At 39.4% G+C, this 22,143-nt stretch overlaps 1 protein-coding gene across 1 annotated transcript; it reads right to left on the bottom strand.

Annotated features, from left to right (window-relative positions):
* Window positions 1-9,292: 9,292 nt before the first annotated feature.
* On the bottom strand, window positions 9,293-21,633 carry LOC104291436 (zinc finger protein 366-like). The gene is made up of 4 exons (XM_009890669.1): window positions 20,311-21,633; window positions 18,036-18,227; window positions 12,357-12,531; window positions 9,293-9,819 (listed from the first exon to the last, which is right to left on the bottom strand). Exons 1-4 carry the CDS (start codon window positions 21,607-21,609, stop codon window positions 9,293-9,295), a joined length of 2,193 nt encoding a protein of 730 aa, XP_009888971.1. The 5' UTR covers window positions 21,610-21,633.
* Between the last annotated feature and the right edge of the window lie 510 nt (window positions 21,634-22,143).

Here is a 22,143-nt window from a genome sequence, read left to right as displayed (position 1 = left end):
CATTATAATGAGCAAAGTTCACTAAAGAACAGCGTTTTGTCAAAAAAAGTGACAGATGGCTGGCTCAGGGTAACAAGTAGACAGTTTATCAGTTCCATAAGACCTTCGAGGGCTCTATTTGGTCCCCAAGTTCCCATTTTATCACAGGGTTTTAGCCATGGTGTCTCCACTCTGTCCCATCCTTCTCACTGTTTTTCTTCTGTGGTGCCATCTCGTTCCCATGTTTGCTGGATTATCACGGGGTTTGGCCTTGGAGTCTCCACTCCACTCCCCGTGTTGCTTTGCAAGCAATAGTGTACAGGGAATCGGGATTCTTCATATACCAGCTGCAGCTGTGTCTTACCCTAGAAGCCTTTTGATTTTATACCTTTCCTTAATGTGTGACCAATGCTGTATTATCGATCATTTTTAGTAATCATTCCACAATCATACAAGGAATTCTCTTTTCTTTCAAGAATTTCATAAGAAAAGAATGGAAATGTCACTTCAGCAGTGGTCTCAGAGTACATCACCCTGAACAATTAGGGTCCCCTTTAGAAAGCTGATCAGTGGTCCGTGTGCTAGGCTCCCAAAGAGTTAATCAGAGAAAGTAAAATGGTAAAAGAGGAAATATTTTTTTGTTAATACAAAATAGAAAATCAGAAGCATAAGAAAATAGAATTTGCTAGTTTGCCACCATTGTCAAAAATGCATGCAAGTAATCACTTGCACCTGCTCTTCTCGGGATGCATTATAAGATCGACACAAAAATTGGTTCTGTGTGGAAGCCTAAAAATGCAGAACCAAAGCCTTGAAATGAAAAAGGATTATAAGAAGCTGAGGAAGCAGGTCAAACCATCTGCAAGCTTATTAGACTCCCACAATGAGACTACTGGGGCAATGGAAATGAAAAAGTCCTATATTATCCAACAGAGTATGAGTAGTTGGGTGGGTTCATGCTGCACAGGAGTTGGATCTGTTAATACAATTCAGACAGAAGGACTACTGACCTCACTGCTGAAATCGGGTATGTGAGTAGATGTCCTCATCAGGTGTTCATTAGTAAAATGAGTGCAGCCATTTAAAATGTATTTGTCCCACAGCTGCTTGTTAAAGAAGAGGGGGTGGAACAGGCTGCATGAGCATGCCTCATCCTCTTCAGAGTGAAATTAGGCAGGTTTCCTTAACCTGAGGATGATATAATTAAAATGGACTAACTTCACTGGAGTGGGCGACACTTGCACAATCCATTGTCATGATCCATTCTGCTGGTTGGCTGTGGGGTGGCCGCCTCACACAAAGCGATGGTAACAAGCATGTATGAGCTACTGTTATCGTAAGCAACCCCAGCCATTTCTGCACAAAATATTTGAGAGTGGCATTAGTTTTGCCAGTGTCTAGTCCGAACTGGTTGCTCATGCAAAGTCTGCCTCATACAACCTTGTAGAACTTGCAATGTAGCTAATCTCTGTTTAATAAAAACTCTCATTAGGGGAAAGCTTTTATCCCCCCCCCCCCTTAAGTAAGATCACATTTCTTTCCAAGCTCTCAGTCAGTGTTTGTATGTGCATTTATGAGACCTATATCATCTTGGACCTTGCTAGTCTTGGTGTTGCTTTCAGAATTCCAAGATAGATTGTACTAGGTACAATCCTGTTTCAATTTTAGTGTACCTTTCTTCACAGCAGGATTTCACCACTGTTGTCAGTTTTCATTGTATTTATGTGGCTGTATTGAGGGCTGACTCTCTGTTGTGCAAATGCTTTATATAGTGATTTTTAAAAAATTATCTTGGCCTATGAAATAAATAAAAAAGATCGAGAGTTATGTGCTTCTAGAAAAGTCCTATAACTTGTAGTAGAAAATGGCAAGGTCTGCGAAGAATTAACCAGCTTGCAGAATTCCCTGGCAAAATAACACTCTGTATTGATATTTTTCTGGGTTTATATCTGCCACTTGCTAAACTATATTTCTTTTAGGGTCATTTTTGTGATACCTTGTCTATCATCTTTATACTGTTCTCATCTCCATTAATTTATATAGTAGCTTTCCATAGGGTAGAAAAAAATGTCTTGTTTTCATACAACTGCAAAATTCTCATTTTACTGTGCCCCATCTTTTAGTAGGCTAATTAGTGTCTCAGTCATAATTTATTCTTTAATGATTTTCCATTGAGAACTGTAAGGGTACTTAAGTACTGAAAAAAGTACAGTATAACAGACAATCCCAGCTCCAAAAAAACAGGCCAACATTCTCCACTGATGTAAATTGACAGAGGTCCGTTGAACAAAAATACTCACACTACAAGAGATTTTTCAATCCAGGAAGTAATTCACTAAAGGAGAATGGTGTCAGGTTCCATCCAAATTAAATCATTTAAAAGATTGGACTGAATATACAATATTTTTTCAGACAGGGTAAACAGAATGATAGGATACCAGAAGGATTATTCATAAAGTGGCTGTTCTGTTCAATTGTACTTTCTTTGTAGGTTGATCACTAGAGAAATTTATGCAATATGATCCAACACTCCATCACATTATTACATATATAACATATATAACATATATAACATATATATGTAATACATATATATACACATATACATATATTAGATCATATATTACATATAATTAAAACAGATGCTGGAGCAGTGTGAGCAGCAGCAGTGGTGGTAGCATGGCGACCACCCAGCAAAAAGCCATGTCCTCTGCTCTCCTGAGCTTCTAGCACCCAGTAGAACCAATGCAGCCATACAGACAGAGCTCCTGTAAGAGCATGTGATCAGCCAGGTTTCTGGCTGTATAGTGTGTGTGGGGCTACTCCCAGTGACAGAGTGCAGTAGCAAGCACACCTGTGGGAGGTGTGCCCAGGTAGATGCACTGCTCTGCCTGGTGGCCGAGCTTCAGGAGGAGGTGGGCAGACTGAGCAGCATTTGAAAGTCTGAGAAGGTGTCCTGGTTTGAGGTAAAACAGAACCAATTTTCTGTTCAGTAATTTTACTTTGCAGCTAGGCCTCTTCTAACTAACTGAACTCTCTCAAATTAACAGCATATTGTGAAGACACTGTTTGCTCTCAGAGTGATCAGACCTATGTTTATAGCTGATGCCCAGGCATGGTATGCAGAGAGACTCTGCTTATACTTATTGCTGTAACACCCAAGGGCAGCTCACTTTGTTACTTGCCCCGTTGGAGGGTCAGAAGCAGAAAAGTGTAGAGGGGTCCCACCAAAACTGACCAACAGGGTATTCCATCCCATCTGCCTCATGCTCAGTATAAAAGCTGAGGGATCAAAGAGTCAGCCCTCTTTCTTCAATAGCCGACGTCCAAGTAGGACTCTGTCTGTTCATCTGCCTTTGATCCCAATCCATGCATTCCTGAAACCAGATCCAGAATCCAGTTCCCATCTGTCACTGAGTCCAGTCTGGGACTTTCCCAGTGCCCGCCGGTGATGTGATCATCATCCTGGGAGCTTGATACGGTTTTGTATATATTGTATATATTTTCATTTTTTTAAATTATTATTTTATTAGTATTTCATTAAAGTAGTTTAGTTTTCTTCTAAACTCATAAGTCTCTCTCTCTCTCTCTCTCGCTCCTCTCCTTGGAGAGAGAGATGGGGGAGAGCATCTGTCGTTTGTTTCAGTGGCCAGTCTGGCCAAAACTACGATGGAAGGAGATAGGCCAATGGAGCTGCGCTCTGCCATCTCTGGTACGCACAAGCCAACTCACCATGGCGACTACTGAGGTAGGTTCAGTATCTATTTTGTGCCAGGAGGAAGGCAGCATTACAAGGGATAGTGAGGGATTAAAGCAGATTACTGCATGGAGATGTAAGAGGAACCCCTCCTTACCCTTACCCAGCTACCTTTACAGAATACATATGAGGCTCTGGTTATGGTAGATGAAGGACGTGATGAGATAGAAGAGGAGGAATCTGTGCAAGTACACTCACCAAGGTCAGATCAACCAATATCTCACATCAAGAGCTGCATTAAGGCAACCAAGATGATTGAGGGATTGGAGCATCTCCCTTATGAAGAAAGGCTGAGAGAGCTGGGACTCTTTAGCCTGGAGAAGAGAAGGCTGAGGCGAGACCTTATTACTACTTACAAATATCTAAAGGGTGGGTTGAAGGAGGATGGAGCCACACTCTTCTCGGTGGTTCCCAGTGACAGGACGAGGGGCAATGGGTGCAAGTTGGAACACAGGAAGTTCCGTTCCAACACACGGAAAAACTTCTTTACAGTTAGGGTGACAGAGCACTGGAACAGGCTGCCCAGGGAGGTTGTGGAGTCTCCTTCTCTAGAGATTTTCAAAACCCGCCTGGATGCAGTCCTGAGTAATGTGCTCTGGGCAATCCTGCTTTAGCAGGGGAGTTGGACTAGATGATCTCTAGAGGTCCCTTCCAACTCTGAAAATTCTGTGATTAAGACTAGTACTGAGAAGAAACAATGTTGAGTTATGGTCATAGGTGACTCCCTCCTGAGCGGAACAGAGGCATCCATCTGCAGACCGGACCCTCCTTTCAGAGAAGTTTGCTGCCTCCCCAGGGCCTGAATCAGGGATGTCACCAGACAACTGAAGAGCTTAGTACAGCCATTGGACTATTACCCACCCCTGCTCTTTCACATGGGTACTGATGACATTGCAACAAAAGTGTAAGGTGAATCAGAAGAGATTTCAGGGCCCTGGGAAGAATGCTGAAGGATTCAGGAGCACAGACAGTGTCTTCCTCAGTCCTCCCAGTAATGGGGAGAGACGTTGGAAGAAACAGGTGTGCCCAAGACATCAATACCTGGCTCCAGGACTGGTGCCTCCACCAAAACTTTTCATAACCATGGAAGAGTCTTTGAGGCACAAGGTATGCTGGGGCCTGTAAGCTTGTAAGCTGGCAGAACTGATTGAGAAGAATTTAAACTAGGATCGATGGGGGAAGGGGATACCATCAGGAGAGCTGAAGGTAAGCCAAGGGTTGCCATGGCACTGCCTGAGTGTGGCAATGCTAATGGGAGCATTGACACTGCTCCAGGGAGCACTGAGGGTTTAGGAGCACATCTGAAATACTTGTACACCAGTGCACGCCATATGAGAAACAAACAGGATGAACTGAAATGACTGACACCCTGCATGTGTTTTTAGATCAGATCTTTGCATCATGAACCAGTGGGCAAACACATTTAGTTGTATCACACTACAGAAGCCATAGAGTGGGACAAATTTGGCAAGGGGTTGTGTATGCAGCCTTCTTTCTTAAACTGGGATTTTGATCTCTTGAAGGTCTAACACACTGCAATTTGACAGTGACTTGCTCTTGTCAGAAATATCCCATCTCATTTGCATCTAAATAAGGTTGTTTTTCCTTTCCATCACTTTTTGTCATAACATCTGTATTAATTTTGCTGTCTCCACAACAATACTGTAGGCCTTTCCCCACATTTCACTACAGGCATAGAAATGCCCCCTTGTAACAGCTGAGAGACTCTCTCTCTTCTACTTCCTTTCTGCTTGTTTGAAGACATGAGTGAGCATAGCTCAGTTTTCAACACAAATTAAAAGGACCAAACGTATTTTTCTAAATTATATTTTTGCAGCTGGCAAAGAGGAAACTTTGAGTATCATTGATACTGAGTCACATGGAAATGAACTAGGTCATTCCTCAGCTAAAGAAATATATCCACCTCTTCATGTAGAACTATCTTATAATCTTCATAGTGCTTTTACCTGCAATCAAAACAGAAGGAAAAAAGAAGAAATCAGAAAATAAGAAAGCAAAAAAAAAAAGGCTTAGTTCTGTTTCATTTAGCCTCTTACATGTATTTCTAGTGTTTGTATAAGCCTTCTTGCACTTTTTAAGGTATATACCTCTGAGAATTAGAAACTGAATATCTCTATTTTATTACTTGAGCTATTTTATAGCCAGTATTCCAGTTGCTTTCTCTGTGTTCAAAAACTTAAAAGCTTAAAATTGTCTCTGTGAAGTCTGATGATGCTAATTCCATCAGGATCTCATTAAAACAAACAAATGAGAGTTTACTCATCACTTAAAAGTGATGCTTTCCATTAGAAAAAGAAACTGAGCCTCTGAGTTCAGAGTATTCTGCTTATTCATTAAATTATGAAGATATTCCTACTTTCTTAACTTCAATTTTATAACACATCTGGTTGGGTTTTCCTTCTCTTTTTGCAGGATGCAGATCTTTGAAACATCTTTAAGATAAGGACTATATCTTTCTTTTTTAGCTTGTCTGAGGCTGTTAACAAATACCATAATCATTCCAGAGCGTTCTTTATGTCCTCCCCGCAGTCTGTAATAATAAAGTGATCTCTGTGTCTCAGAGGAACTGGCAGCCCTTCTGCCTTTGTCTCCTAACTAGTCCTCTTTCATTCATTTGGGTTTCCCTTTACAAGGACCACGCTTCAGTGGTGCTGAGTGAAGTATGACCGTGTCAGACCAGCCCCATGCATTTACTATATAAAATAGCTAGGGTGCCAAGAACTCCAGATCTATTTCAATACAAAGTACAGCAGCATGTCCAGTATATATTTATTTGCTTAAATTAATACAATACATCATACATGCTTTTACTATTGAGATTGAAACCCAGAAACTAAATATTCACAGATGGTTGGTCCATATTTTGTGTTAGGGCTTTAAATAGGAACCCAGTGTTCTGTGTGAAATAAATATACACCATATCATTTGCAAAATCTGTTAGGAATACAAAATGTTAACTCTGTTACATCTTATTCAGCTAAGCAGACATGACTTATTTTCAAAACTGTTAATAATTATAAAGTGTGGTTGCTTTCTGGTAACTTTTCTGTTTTATAGGACTCAGCACAGGATAAACTTCTAATATTATCATAAAGTGTTTTATCCTTTGAGCTGCTGAGCACATAGCACCCTTTTTTGCCTTCACAGACTGGAGGCTGTCCAGCAGCCAGGAGAACTCAGGTTCACAAGGCTGAGTCCTGGTGGCCAGACTCAAAACAGCTCAATCCAAGATTACATACAACTTCACTTTCTCAGTAAATACATCATATTTCTTTACCCTCAAATTTTATTAACCCACCTTTTGACTTTTCATCCACCTACTCTGTTCTGTACAGTGCCTTGCAGAATCCTCCCTGCTGCCCTTTACAGCAGAAAAGCCTCTAATTTAACAAACCACATGCCTTCACTTGACCAGACTCAATATAGTGTTGCCAATTTACCATTCCTCAGCAAGGCTTCTTGAGCATGTGGTTTGGAAAGCATTTCAGTCATATGAGTTTGTGGTCACTCTTATTTGCTCTGATGCTCTCCAAGAGGATGAAGTTAGGCTTCATATAATAACACAGGGAAATGGTATGGATGTGATTTAATATAGATGTGGTAGAGACTGGTCTTTAAACTAATGTTTTATTACAAGCTGAAAACCCAAATAGCACAGAAGAGTCAGATAGATACATTTTTTTTCCCCAACATTGCAAGAAAAAGGTAGATAGACTCAGATTAGGAAGGAGGAAAAAAGGAAATGAGTGTCCCAAGGTCCAGGACACAGGCAATGTCTCTATAGCACTTCTGGGCCTCTGTTCAAAGCAAAATAAGGAAGCTAATCCTTCAAAAATGGGAAATAACTTGTTTATGAGAGCAAATTTCTATAAAGAAATACTACTCTAACATGAATTAGCTACATGAAAAGTCTACTCTAACATGAATTAGCTGTGAGTGCTTGTGAATTAGCTTAGTGCAACTATGTGACCAAGCACAATGTATATGATAAAATAGTTCATCACTGAAAAAACATGGTTATGTACCTCTGAAATACACCTAATTTTGAAAGACATCATTCATTCTAGTCCTAGAGTGACCTACATTCTACATCAACTTGGTATACCCTTTATATTTTAAAAAAGTATGTACATCAGCTGTAGAGTTAATTACATTTAGAAGAGTGACCTGTACATTAAAGCTTCTTATATCAATAGCTATCTCTGCTCTTCATTCAGAATCTTTATTATGCTGACTTTGAGCCCTGAAAAATGAAACCGTCTTCTGCAACCTTGGACTACACAAACCCAGTTTTATATGATGAATAAGGACTATTGCTTGGTGAATGCAGTTTAACTGGTAGGTGTGAGAAATACTTCTGTAAGGTGAGAGGTTTCTTATAATGGCAGAGAGCTGCAGCCACAGGCCTCTAGCCTTAGCAAGACATAAGTATATGACTCATTAAGAACTGCATTAATAGAATTCTGAAAGGCTTGGAGCTTACTGGTCAAGCCATGTTAATAAGGGAAAAATTCTGACTCATATAAGAGGAAATCTAAAAACAGTTTTCCTCTGTGAGGTACTGCTTGCCCTGTAAGGGCTCTTTTTTGGCATCCTTTCTAAAATAAAATCTTATCAGACCTGGTAATTTCAAAATCATCCTTGCTAGCCAAGATAAACTGAAGAGATAAATGGCAAAATTGCATCATTTTCTCAATGAAATTACTCATTGCTTTATGTGTAATTACAGCAAGACTTGCATTTGCTACACACTGATGATGATGATTAAATGTATTGGTCTGAGCAAACAGTAGAACAAAATGTCAATGCAGTCCATGCTATTTCACTTGAAGAAGTGCTGAATATTCCCATACTGACTGAAGCATAGCAAAGCATGAGCATTTCTTGTGCCAGAGGAAAAGCTTCTGTGACCATAACAAATTCCAGTCCTTTCAAAGCATTGCAGAGTTGCACTTCACTATCTCATAAGACATTAGCATTTCTTCTTAATTTGTTTCCCATTTCTCATTGTAAGTGGTTGAACTAAAACAGTAACTTCAGTAAATGAAAATATTTGGATTGTGTTAGTTCTGAGAGTGACAGCACTTTCACACACACTATATTTAACAGTACTCTTGCTTATACTATGAAATACTTAGCATTTTCAGATTTTTTTAGACCTATGGTTAGAAATATTCATATATATTTAGTCAGATAATAAATCAAACACTAAAGTATGTTGCTTTTTGATAACTAGAAAATTGTGTATATGTCTCTACCACCCCAGATAAAGGAAAATAAACTTCTGTACCCACCCCATTGTCTGCTTTTACATCAATTGGATAACTATAAAAATGTTAGTGTTCAATATCTATTGCATTTCTTGGTGACCTTGGACTGCTTTATTCTTTTAATGTATGTGTTTTACCTTAAATTATTTTTATTCATTTGGCTTGTTTATTTCTAAAACTACTACAAACTTCCAGACTTGGGTAAATTACAGTTCATGCTAAAAGCTATCTGGTTCCAATTTTCCAGCTGTTTTAAAATGTCTATTTAAATGCCTATAAGCATTGTTTGTTTTCCATTTTTATTTCTGGTAATTCTTTCAAACTCGTTTTTGTCGTCTTTGTGTTTGAAATACAAGTAATCAGAGAGAGACTGGCCAAGTCTAGCCTTTTCAAAGGATCTAAAGCTGAGGTGTTTGTTGTTGTTTGCAAGGTCTCTCTCTCTTTGGCTCTCCTGTTTGTCTGAATTTCCTATTCTCTTCTCCAGTCCTCCCTCACTTAGCATTTCTTCCTCCTCATTGCAGTCCTTCATCATGCACTCAGGTTTGCCAGACAGATCTTGAGCCACGTACAGCTTGTTGTTGTCGTGATGGTACATGCCAGGGCTGTAATGCTCCATCTCATAGCAGTTGTCTTCCTCTTCTTCCTGGCATGAGCTTCCATTAGCACTCTTGCCGTCTGAATGAAATGAGATTGCCTTCTCTTGGCTTTTCTGGGAAAGATCAAAGGGTTCTTCCTGTTCCAAGCTTCTCAAGACATTTGTCTGGGACAGAGAAATTCTTCTTCTTCCAAAACCTTGTAGTGGTTTGAGTGGGGAGAAAAGGAACAATTTATATATAGCAAATTTTGCTATGTGATACATGGTTAAAAAAAATGTGAGATGGCCTTCTATTTAATATTATATCTTTGTCTTCCACCCAGCTATCTCCAACTACTTTACTGTTTCCATCTCATGGCATCTCCTTTGACATGCTTTTAAAAGAAGTACTATCACAGCCAGGTCAGGACATGCAAAACATTGTGCTACGCATGCCAGACACTTGATGAGAGAGCTAGGAATGAAAGCGTCCCAGCCTCTTGTAAACTATTTTTTGCCATTGAACCTACCCACTGCCTCCTTCCTGTTTTTTTTTTTTAAATGAACACTTTGTTCTAAATCATCACGTGCCATAATCAAAGTCTCAGGTTTTGTACATTTTTTTTTCCAGAGGAGCAGAAGACATTAAAAACATGTTAACATATTTGTTCTAAGGACCCTCTGGTTCAAAGTTACTACTTTAAAAATGAAAACACAATCATGCCTCGTCAGTCTATGAACTCTGCTCTCCTTGATTTTTCCTCTCATCTAGTGCCACTGAAAAGCTATATGCACTAGATAGTGCTTCAGCTTGAAGAAATCATTATAATCAAATGATGATTTTGAGTTGTGCAGTATAAATCTGAATGTAGTTCTGGATCTAGTGTGTCTTAATATTTCTCAGAGCGTCTCCTTTCTGTTCCTCTTGCTGGAAACCCAGACATTACCCAGGAGGCATCCGTGGACTTAAAAATGCTTTGACCATCAGGATGCACAGAAGAAAATTCAGATACTGCAGACATAGTCCATCTTAAACAAAAGAAAGATGACAGTACTGGGGTGAGGATTTCACCCAATAGCAAAAATCTATGAGAACCACTATTTTACTTGCTTAGTTTTGGGTTTGTTTTTTTTTTCCTCAATAATTGAATCCAGTTTCTGCAGGATTTATGCAGCCTTCACTAGATACAGCTGCTACTTTGCAACAGGTTGTATTTGTTAAAATGGTTCATGAGCAGGTGTCAGCCCTCACAAATTGTCTTATGGCTGATAAGCCTCAAGGGCTGAAGGATCTCTACACTGAAGCACTTAGGCTGTCTTCAATTACAAGTAATTATGTAACTAGCATGGTGCTGTAGGAGATTTATAGGGAAAAAAAGAACAATTTATATTATTATTGGTTAGTATCTTTGTAAATTTTATCCCAAATGCCATTGGAGTATGTATTTTCCATATGTGCTAGGCTGCCCTAAAGCCTGAATTTGAGGAACACTGAGAAATCTTACCCATGAAGGAGTTATTTATCCAGAAAGTCCTAACAAACAAAATATTTTGGATGCTCAAATTCTCAAAACACTTCCTCCCTAATTCCCCCACTTCTTTAGATAGCATTGGCATGTGTGCATACATGAGGTTTATTTTAAGAAGTGTATGTGGTGGGTGGGAGGTAGGAAATGCTTTGCAGGATACCCTGAGTGGTCAAAAATCCATATACTTTGAGATGAGGGAGGAGCGTCTCCTCCTGTCCACATGCTTCTTTGTAAACTGGGTCTGAGCTTATGGCCTTTATCTAACATCATTTATATCAATACATCACAGAATAAATATATCTTAAGCATAAAGGCTCTTGGATGTAGAACCATTCGGCTTCCATTCCCATTCCAGACTAGAATCCAATAAGCAGTGAACAAGACCTGTGAAATCTTCTAGGTTTTTTGCTTGTCAGCTTTGAATGTATTTACAGTTTATCCCCATGTTTAAAACCATGGGGATATACCTCAAACATGAGAGAAAAACTATAAACTCCTAATCAGATGTGTCTGGGGAAAAATGTCTGCTTGTTCATGGCTGCTAGGCTGTGGTCTGTCAGCATCTGGGAATCAACCCCCCCCAAACCAAATTTATTAAAAAATAATGGAACTACACCCTCAGTCAGGAAGATCAATGCAATTTCAGCCATGTCCTCCAGTCATTCCCCTGGCCAACTACATGTGCCACAGTCTCACTAAGGCTGAGTCTCCACCAGCTCACTCCTGTTTGTGTCTCAGGGGTACCCAAATGCTGGGAGAAGCTCTGCAGTGATGTAGATATTGCATCTTCCCCACAGTAATGGGCATCCCTGGGCTTAAGTACAAGAACATTTGGTATGGCTTGATAAATCCTTTGCTCTAACACTACTGACTATATTTTCCCTAACACTTGACAACAGCAACTTAGTGTGCTAAAATTATTTCCTTTGTGCTCACAAGTACTGTCTCATTTTGTCTCCATCTACTACTCCATCTTGGTCTGTACCTCTGTGTCATCAGATATATAGTCTGAAAGGTCTCTGAAACAAGGGTCACCTTGGGGATCTCTGAACTATAGCACTGGAGTAATATAGATAGTTAATAACAACCTCCCAGGCTTATGGGATTCAATCTCTTCCAGTCACACTGGATCTATGGTATGAGATCGTAGATCTGTGATACAAAGACCATTTGGGTTTACTGATATGCGCCTTCAAACCTCTCAGAGAATAACTGAAAAATATTACCTTGAGAATGAAATCCTCTTTCCATGACTCCATGTTTGACTTTCATGTGCCTGGTTAGGTTCCCCTTCAAGGTGAATTTGCTGGGACAATAGAGGCATTTGAAAGGCTTACTGTCTGAGTGTAAGTACATGTGTCCCATTAAACTGTGCATTCTGTTAAATTCCTTTCCGCAAAGCTGTCAAAAACAGTAAAAATGAAAATTATTTGTTCTTAGGGGTGCTTCCAAGGAGAACATTTTAAAAGGAAATAGAACCTACCCTTCTCAACTTGAACCATGGCAGCTTCTGCCTGCACTTTGTTTTTCAAAGATACAGGCAAAAAAACCTATGGACAAGAATATGTGTTTAAGTTTGATCTATCTAGGGCCTTCTGTACTGCTGCTATTTTTTTTAAATTTGGTGACTAGGAGAGACACAGTCAAGGATTCCCCAAGGAATTGTTAAGGAGGGGAGAGGCTTAAGTATGTAACCTGAAAGGCTCTTAACATGAATGAAATTCAAAGTATAATTTTCTGCCCTGGTGAACCATTTCATTTGTAGTTTATAAATATAGCCTTTAATCAAGAAAAATGCCTGGCACAGATGGAGATACCAACGAAGGATTTATGTGAAACAGTCAAGCAGAATATTACTTCTCCTTAAGTGGAAATGAAATGGCTGGTTTCCATTTGATGAAACAATAAGGGTTGTTTTTTTCCATTGTTGATGTTTATCTAGATGGGTCCTTTTGTAGTCTGGTCCCTTATAAATCAAATATATTCTAGAGTTCAAAGAGCAACGAAGTTGGTGAAGGGTCTTGAGCACAAGTCTTATGAGGAGCGGCTGAGGGAACCGGGGCTGTTCAGCTTGGAGAAAAGGAGGCTGAGAGGAGACCTTATTGCTCTCTACAACTATCTGAAAGGAGGATGCAGCAAGATGGGAGTCGGTCTCTTCTCCCAAGTAGCAAGTGATAGGATGAGAGGAAATGGCCTCAAGTTGCACCAGGGAAGGTTTAGATTGGATTTTAGGAAAAAAAAATTCACTGAAAGGGTTGTTAAGCTTTGGAACAGGCTGCCCAGGGAAGTGGTTGAGTCACCATCCCTGAAGGTATTTAAAAGATGCTTCGGGACATGGTTTAGTGGTGGTTTTGGCACTGGACCAAATGATCTTAAGCGTCTTTTCCAACCTAAACGATTCTATGATTCTGTGATTCAAGACATGAGCATTTGGTATCACTATTACATGCTTACAAGCTTTTAGTCTTACTTGTCTTCTGGTCGTTCCCTATCATGATTTATAATTTTATTCACATTCAAGTGGCTATTTCCATCCTCTGCAAACTTCAGTGTTTCCTTTCTATTTAAGCTTTTTTTTTGGAATGGTTTTAGACGAATACTTTTACCATCAGATTTTTTTTTTACAATCTTTATTACTATATGAGCCAGAATCACCATTACTGAGTAACTGAAACTTATATCAAGCAGTGTATTCATCTGGAAGAAAAGTATTAAAAAGCAATTACTAAGATCCCACCACATTTTTGGTCCAACCTGATTTCTGATTTAATTTATTTTGGTAGTACAGAAGGTCTGCTACAGTACTTTTTGATTCAAATCCATCAAAGCCATCACCTGGAATATCTGGATGAAATGTAGGTAATGGAATGATCCTCGGTGAAGTAGTACTGTATAATTTCCTTTTTAAACCATCTCTTGAAGGAAAATGGAAGCAGTTCATTAATATAAAAAATTGCAGTGGTATTGGTTTTAAATAAAAACTAGAGCTGAGTCAATGTTGCAAAAAGGAGAAGTCCGGAAATATTCACTTGCTTTTAAAAAAATATTTACTTCAGCTGCATTAGTTCTCTTGTGTGATTTGCTCTCTGTGATTTTGCTAAAATGAACATTCTAGTAAATAAATTTATCAGCAAAGTAAAAAAAAAACAGAAAAAAATAATAGCCACTGAAAATGAGTTATTAATTTGTAAATGTAAGATAACAGATTCCAAGGGTCATCCATCCACTTAGGAAAGTGGACTGTCTCTCTTTTGCATTCAAAGAAAGCAAATCTGCTGAATGACTTCTATTCAGTGAAATGAATGCACCAAAAAACATTCTGAAAGGTCTGCGAGGAAAGAAAGAGTAGAAGAAGCACTGATGAGCACAGAAAATTCACAACGAAGAATACCAGCTGATTATATCTTGACAGCTGCTGGAACAATCTATGATGTGTCAATATTTCTCTGGCTATAAGAATGCCAATAATAATACCTCTCTAATACCTCATAGCAGAACGCTTCTGGTTATCTGCTTGACTGACCTGCTTTCTCACCAGCTTTTGCTTTCTGATAGCTAGGTCTTATTTCTCTATCTAAACTGGTAATCAAGGAAAATCAGTTTGAACAGGTGAATGGCTAGAGTACTTCATGCAAACTTATATCTTTATACAGTATTGAGTAGTAAAATGGGTCTGGTATGAGCATTTTTTTCTGTCAAGGCAACGTGTATTTTTGTTTCTTCATAATGAATAGAGAGGGGACTTCCTAAAGGATCCTTATAGCATAAAAGTTTTGTGTCTCTGAATAAAGGGGGTACGTTTTCCATTTCCTAAAGTCATGCACAGTCTTAGGGATGTGTAATATGTTCCTGTCCTGAAATCTCATCTGGTGACATGAGGAAAAGGTACCAGAGTGGAGAGGTGTGGCAGATATGAAAATTGTTTTTCAGAACCATGGCTCTGTGTGGCATGGTATCTAGGTAAGATGTCCCTTTTCAAAAGGCACAAGATGAGTTTCAGATGAATGTCCATTATTCAGAGGGTGAAGGGAGCAGTTTTCAGGCTCACATGCTGAAAGATAGCAACTCAGAGCTAGCTGGGCTTCACAGCTAGTGCTTAAACAACAGCCTGAGTCTGCAGACCAAACTAGAAGGTGTACAAGATTTTCTTCCTCTGTGACAGAACAGGGGTGTGAGCATTGATGAGCAGAGTGTGAAAGATGACCCAGAGCCAGTTGCATGGGAGGGAGCTCCAGCAGAAATCACCACAGAGCACCTTAGCACTCAGGGAGATGCAAAGCTCATGCAAGAAATCTTGGGATAGCAGGAATTACATGGCTTAATTGTGAACCTTCTGTTAAGCTCTCTAGTTTAGACAAAATAAAATTCAAGGCCTGAAGAGAGAGACCTCAGCTGCAAGTCTGCTGAACACGCTTTGATGCACTGGCTGGTGAAATGGACTTCAGTATAGTTTGCTAGAAAAGCTGAATTAGTTCAACACTAGATTTTGTCTTCCTAAGCCACAGCATGAAGTATCACCCTTCTAGATTTGTCAGTTTTGTTTCTTCCCAAAGTACTTCTCTCTCACATTTTCTTTGGTTTTGACTAACCAAAAGAAAACCCGTGATTTTAGAGGGGGAAAAGTGGAGTTCAAAACATCTGCAGCAAAGTGCATTTCACTAGGCTGGAGAAAACTTCATTGCATTCTTTATTACAGGTCTGAAACATTATTGACTTCAGCACTAAAAGCAACTCTAAATTTCATAGGAGCTTCCTCTGCAAATCAGAATTAGCACTATTGCACCAGTTGGTGCAACTCCTTCAGAACTCTTCAGTGTTTTTGTTTAAAACAGAAATAAACAAGGAACCATGGGCTTGGGCCTTTAAAAGCTACAGAGAAGTTCACTCTTCAGAGAAAAATCAAACACAGATCCAGGCTGCATCTGGATGAGGAAACAGAAGGGACAACTGTTATACCCTCGCTTCAGATAGTTTGTGCTTAGCTGTGATTAGACACATAGGAAAGCCTCATGGGTTTTTTTTGCTGTGAGAAAAAGATAAAGAAAACCATTGCATATGGTGAAGTAGAAAGGCTACTGCTGTGCTCTCTTTCCCCTGCATTCTTCTTCTTTTTTCTTTTTTTTTTCTTCATAAGAAGGGTGTTCCTTTCCTCAAAGAGAGAAGGAGAGAGAAAGACTGTAAACTGTTCAAAAGGACCGTGAGAAAACAGGAAGCTTTTAAAAGTACAAGAGAAAGCAAGATGAAATCTATTTGCAGGCGGTTCCCCGGGGACATGTGAGCCATTGTTAAGCAGGCTGTTCATACAGCTATATCCTTCCTTCTGCTGAGGAGGAGCTTGGTGCCAAAAGGCTGCTATCTGGTCATTGCCTTAACCCTCTGAATACCAGCCAGAAATACTCACTAAAGTCTTTCAAGGGCTCTGCCAGAGAGGCAAGGGATGTTCCTAATACCAAAGAGCAATTCCTAATTCCTGATTCCCCCTTTGCTCCACTCTGTTCAGCGACATTGATGTTGATTCATACCCCTTCAGCCACAGGAGAAACTAACTCACTGTGCTTACTTGTTTCTTTCCTCCTAGGAACGTTGGGTGGGGACAGAGAAGTAAAAAAAAAAAAAAAAAGAAAAACAGGTGTTCCTGTAGAGCTTTTGTTACTGTCTGGAAAACATACTGTTGGCACTCCAGTTCCTGTCTGGCTTTGCTTTTATTTTTTCAAAGTGAAATGTTTCAAAGTTACCAAAGCAAAAAGAGGAAGTAAAAAAGATTCATTTTGACATTTTCCTATTAAAATTATCACTGAAAACCACATTTTCCTATGACATTTTGAAGTTCTACATTTTTCAAGAGAAAATAATTCCATTTAAAATTTTTCATCCAGTTTTGCTTCTTGATAAAAGACTCCATTTAAGAAAATATTTAATTCCATAAAGATGTTGGATGAAAGAGTTCTAGAAATTGCTTCCAGATCAATCTTCAGTTACTTAGGCATAAACTGAGTAATGAGCTCCACTCCATATTTATAGCCTTCTTAGAGCAGATCAAAGTGGGAATAAAACCTACAGCCTTTGACTTCACAAGCTATGACTGCAATAATGAACCAGATAGGCAGCAAAAAGAACAGATCTAGTGTCCAATACTGAATAAGAATATAAACATTCATAAGGAAGAAATTAGAGATGAGCACAGTCAAGAAAGCCAAATCCTCAAAAGTTTATGGGAAGAGGGGAGAAGAGGGGTTGGAAAGGGAATGTCAGCCTCCAATGTGCTGAAAGGAGGTAGCAAACTGGAATTCCCAGAGGATCCTAAAAAGGCCAGATGGTCTCAGAGGCCATTTCGTTAGGATACTGATATCCTGCCCTGAATTTCAGTCTGGTAATTACATTTGGCCCATTCAAATCCTTTCTGCAGTTCAATTTTTCTGTAGCTTTCTTTGAGTCCTTCCCCTGCTGTTGCACAGCATCACTGTATGAAGTCATGGTGGCTGCTGCTTTTCCATGGTCCTCTGCAGGGTGCACAAGTTAATCTATGTGTTTAGTCAGTGTTTCAAGCCATTAAGCACTTAGACTTCTGTTTGGATGGCTGTACTAAGCAAATGTCAAGTATGTTTACTGTCCTCAAACCACAGTGACATTTAAATGCTCACTAAGTGGAAAAAATATTTGAGGATGAAAGTTACTGATATTGAAGGGGAAGGGAGTAAATCCCAGATATTTACCTCCATTATTTTGTGCTACCTAAGCAGAAGCTGAATCAAGAAAGGAACCTAGACTGTTTTATGCTAATTTAAATACAACTGTAGAATGTGTTAGCAAGTCTTGTTTTTCTAATTCTACCATATCACCAGGTGATAACATCACAGAAATATCCAGTGGGTTTATGCCTCTGCCACCAAAGGAGATACGCTTACCTTGCATTTAAAGGGTTTAACATCAGAGTGAACAATCATGTGGGCCTTGAGAGTCTGCTTTTGCACAAAGCTCTTGAAGCACAAATGGCATTGATAGGCTCTTATATTGGTGTGGATCAGGATGTGTCGCTTCATGTTGGCCAGCAGAGTAAATTCCCGGCCACAAATTCCACATTTGTGCTCTTTAACACCCTGTAAGAAAACAAAAAATTCAGAAAATTCTGTAGATGGAATATTTTCTAGATAATTTCATCTTCAGTACAGCAATATATGAATTACTCTGCAATAGCAAAGCAGGTAATAAATTATTTTGCTTTTAACATCATTTGCTAAAGTAATAGATACTTATGTATTTTTTCTTGGCAAATTCTTACAAGAATCTGAGAAGCAGAGAGGGAAAACAAAATGTAAACTTAATGAAATAATGAGTTGTTTCCATCGGTAAGTTTACAAATCAGTGAGACATAGTATCAGAGCTTCTCTGTCCTACTCTGCTGCTTATGTAAAACATTGGTCAAATGTGTACACTTCTTGACCAAGAATAAAAGCTAACCAGTTAAGAGACTTAAGTAGTGCCAGCCTATGGTAATTGAGCATCATTGGTTTCTAAAAAAGACCTGTCCCTTTTTTGAAGAAAGCTATAGAAAATAATCTGAAATAACCGAGAAGTATTCAAGCAATGCTACCAAATAAGGACGTACATGTTACATTCAAGGAAGAGCAAAAACTACTCTTAGTGGGACTTTCACTAACTCTAATGGAGTGACCCCATTTGATCTGGTGTTTACAGAGCATTTCTAGCACCCTGTATGTCATCTGATCAATTTACTAATGCATAATTCAATATTCTTGGTCACACCTATGTGGTCTATCTGCCAGCTCCTCAAGAAGTCACTTAGATGTTATGAAAATCAATGAATTTACCACTAAACACTTTAAGAGTTTGAGTATAACTTGCTGAAGGTAATGAGGATTTACTAGTGAAGTGCCAAGAGCAATTACTCCTCCTGCAGGCCCCCATTACAAAGATGACTTGAAACAATCTCTACTTTTGTACCAGTAAGTGGTTTTCATAGTTAATTGCATAGCTAAAACTGTGAACACCAACAGCAACTCTTAAGCGTCTGCTTATCTGATGTGAGGCTACATTTGGGCAGCTAAGTACTGTTAGTTATGTTCACAGCTGCAGCTGTGGACAAAGAAGAAGCAGCTCTCTAAAGGCTCAAGGGCATTGCATTTCCTATGACAAAAAAAACTATCAAGTTTTGAATTAGTAGAATTTTGCATGGTAAATCCAAAGACCAGGGAATCTCCAGAAAGAGCAGAAATTATAATAGTGTAGTAGGGAAGAACAAGCAAATGTGGAAGTAGAGGTTGTTATTTTTTAAAAGAAAATGTGTCTGCTAGACTAAAATGCTGTAGTTTTCCATTTTTCATATAAAAGCCAAAATTCAAGTGTTAAAGGAAAAAATATGCAAGACTGGAAGCAATCTTTTGTAAACCGTGGGTTTTTTGACTTGTCTTAATAACATTGTTTTAAAGGTGGATAGACTAATTTAAGACATTGCTGAATGGAACACTTATATTTTTCCTGGTTTTTAAAGTGATCCTTTTGGATGCGTTCCAAAGCCTGCTCCTAGTCTAAACTGACACTGCTGTCATTACTGCCACTTGATACAAATTGGCTGGGATTATGGTCCTGCTTGTCCACTTTTATTAACTGGCATTCTGGATAGCTTATGCAGAAAGGGGAATTTTTCTTAGGTTGTTTTTTTTCCCCTAAATGTCTCATTATAATGATTCTTCAAATTCTGATGAGTAATAATATAGTTTCTTTTGCTGCATACATACAGCCTACTGCATATCCACCTACTTCCCAGTTAAGGGAAGCAAAGCAATAGATCTGTTTTTCGGTAGAAAATTTCTGTTAAAATTTCAGGGGAGTTAGACAGCTCTACAAAATTATATTATTTTACAGAAGGTCATTCTGAAGATAAAACCCAGAAACAGAGATGTGAATACAATTTTGGGAAGTAATACAGGTGTTTTAATTTAACTCCTGTTTATAAGAAAACATTTTTGCATGTACTTTCTTAAGACTGACAGAGACATCTAGCTTCTAGTATTGCCAGTACTGCTGGGGCTTTTGCTCTGCATAAAATTCTCCCACTGGACTGATTGCCTTCTTTCCAAGGAGGTACATGTATCTTTAGTCATCTGTAATCCTTATGCTACCTTCCAATGCAAGGTGACAGTGCAATTCGTGATGGCTTACCTTGTGAGTTAGGGAATGTTGTTTGAGATGGTGAGGCTGCACAAACTCCATGCCACATTCAGTGCAGATATACGGACGGATGTCTTTGTGCTTCATCATGTGATTTTGAAGCTGACTTGGGTACTGGAAGGTCTTATCACATTCAGTGCAATTGTACTGTATAGGGCCACGGTGGGTTGTTAAGTGTCTCTTCAGCTGGGCCAAGGTTGGGAAGTCCAGACCACACTCCACACAAATGTTCTCTCGGCCACTCTTGTGCTTAGACTCGTGTGCTTTCAGCTCGCTGGGATAGGCAAAACCTCTGCCACATATCCTGCAGTTATAAGGCTTGATGCCACTGTGTTGCATCATGTGTCTCTTAAGGTGACTGGTTTGAGTGAAAGCCTTGTGGCACACCTGGCATTTATGTGGCCTAGTGCCCTGGTGTGACAACATATGCGTGTGCAAGTGGCTCAGCTGCTTCAAAAGTTTGCCACATAGGGTACAAGCATGTGGCTTAATGCCACTGTGCCCCAAGATATGGGTGACCAAATTGTACTTGGATGTATAGGACTTCTCACACGTGAGACATTGCCAGCGTTTCTGTTCACCCCCCACATCAACATAGTAGCTGTCATCTATCTGAAGGTTGACATCTACTCTTTCCACTTTCTGTTTATTTTCACCACTTCCTCTTACTTCAGCCCTCCTGAAGGGTGGCTCTGGAGGCCTTTTCATTTGAAAGGGGTTCCTGAAATGAAAGTTTGGGGGTACAATAAAAGGAAACATTAAGCCAGGATGGACTTTAGGATAATAAGGGTAAGGAGCCTGCATGAATGCTGGGCTACTGGGCCATGCCATCTTAGGCTTCACTGGTTCTTGCTTAATGGGCTTGGCTCCAAAGTGCTCCAGAGTTCTGTAGAACTGAAAACCAAAGTTGCAGAGGTCAGTCATCTGGGAACTGTATTTGGGTTGTGCTATCTGTTGAAACACCAAGGGGAGACTGGAAGAGCCTATATCACTGTGATCTTCAGGTCTGTCTGGTGGTGATGAGGAACACTCAAGAGTGACAGAAGGAGGCATTTTTGTTGGCATGCTCTTGCGTTTCTGAGACCCTCCTTCCAAGGACCCCTGGAAAGTTTCCATGTCTCCAAGAGGAGGAGGGCCATAGTGGAAATGTGAGAGGCGTGGTCTGAATTCTTCACCAAATGGAGTTGTTCTGTGTGGCTTTGTAACAGGGCTCAGCAGCTGCAGGCAGCAGGAAAAGGGAGAGGCTCGTGTACTGTCCACATTAAAATTCATTTCTTCATTCTTCATCATATTTAATTTTTTCTGTGTTGCCCAAATTCCTTAAAACAAACAAACAAACAAACAAAACCCCAAATCTCTTTTTTTTCTTCCTGTTCTCCTGGGGTTAACATTTTATAGTCTAGTTTATTGGTTTGGAGGTTGCTGTTTTTTTAATTAAATGCAACTAAGGATGTCTTAGGCCCATATAAGACACATGCCTTTTAAAGCAGAATTAAATTGGATAGTGGAGAACAAAGAAGCTTTGGTCTTCCTGTGGTAGAATTGGTGGTTTAAATCAAGTTTGACCCATACAACATCTTTGCAACATAAACATGCTGTACCGTGACACACTACTTAGCAGATGAATCTGCATGGCAATGCTTCTGCTTAATTTAATTCAGCCGGGCTATTTGTGGGCAAAATCCTGTCCTTGGCTGTACATGCACAGACTCTAGAAATTGGTGGTGCATCTAAAGGATATGGCAATACAAACAATAATGTGCACATTTATTGTGGCTGTGACATGAAAAGTCAAACCAAAAAATTTTAAACTTCTTTGTGTCA

Source organism: Charadrius vociferus, unplaced genomic scaffold (genome assembly GCF_000708025.1).
Source record: "Charadrius vociferus isolate BGI_N301 unplaced genomic scaffold, ASM70802v2 scaffold438, whole genome shotgun sequence".
NCBI classification, from domain to species: Eukaryota; Metazoa; Chordata; class Aves; order Charadriiformes; family Charadriidae; genus Charadrius; species Charadrius vociferus.
The sequence above is the reverse complement of the archived record's forward strand: the minus strand, read 5'-3'. Positions and strand labels throughout refer to the sequence as shown.

Bases quoted from the DNA above. Each gene is read 5' to 3' on its own strand.
- LOC104291436 (XM_009890669.1), bottom strand. From the start codon at position 21,609: ATGATGAAGAATGAAGAAATGAATTTTAATGTGGACAGTACACGAGCC. The intron at 18,228-20,310 runs GTAAGCCATCAC...GTTTTCTTACAG, and splicing joins AACATTCCCTAACTCACAAG to GGTGTTAAAGAGCACAAATG. The intron at 9,820-12,356 runs GTAATATTTTTC...AACCACTACAAG, and splicing joins AAGAGGATTTCATTCTCAAG to GTTTTGGAAGAAGAAGAATT.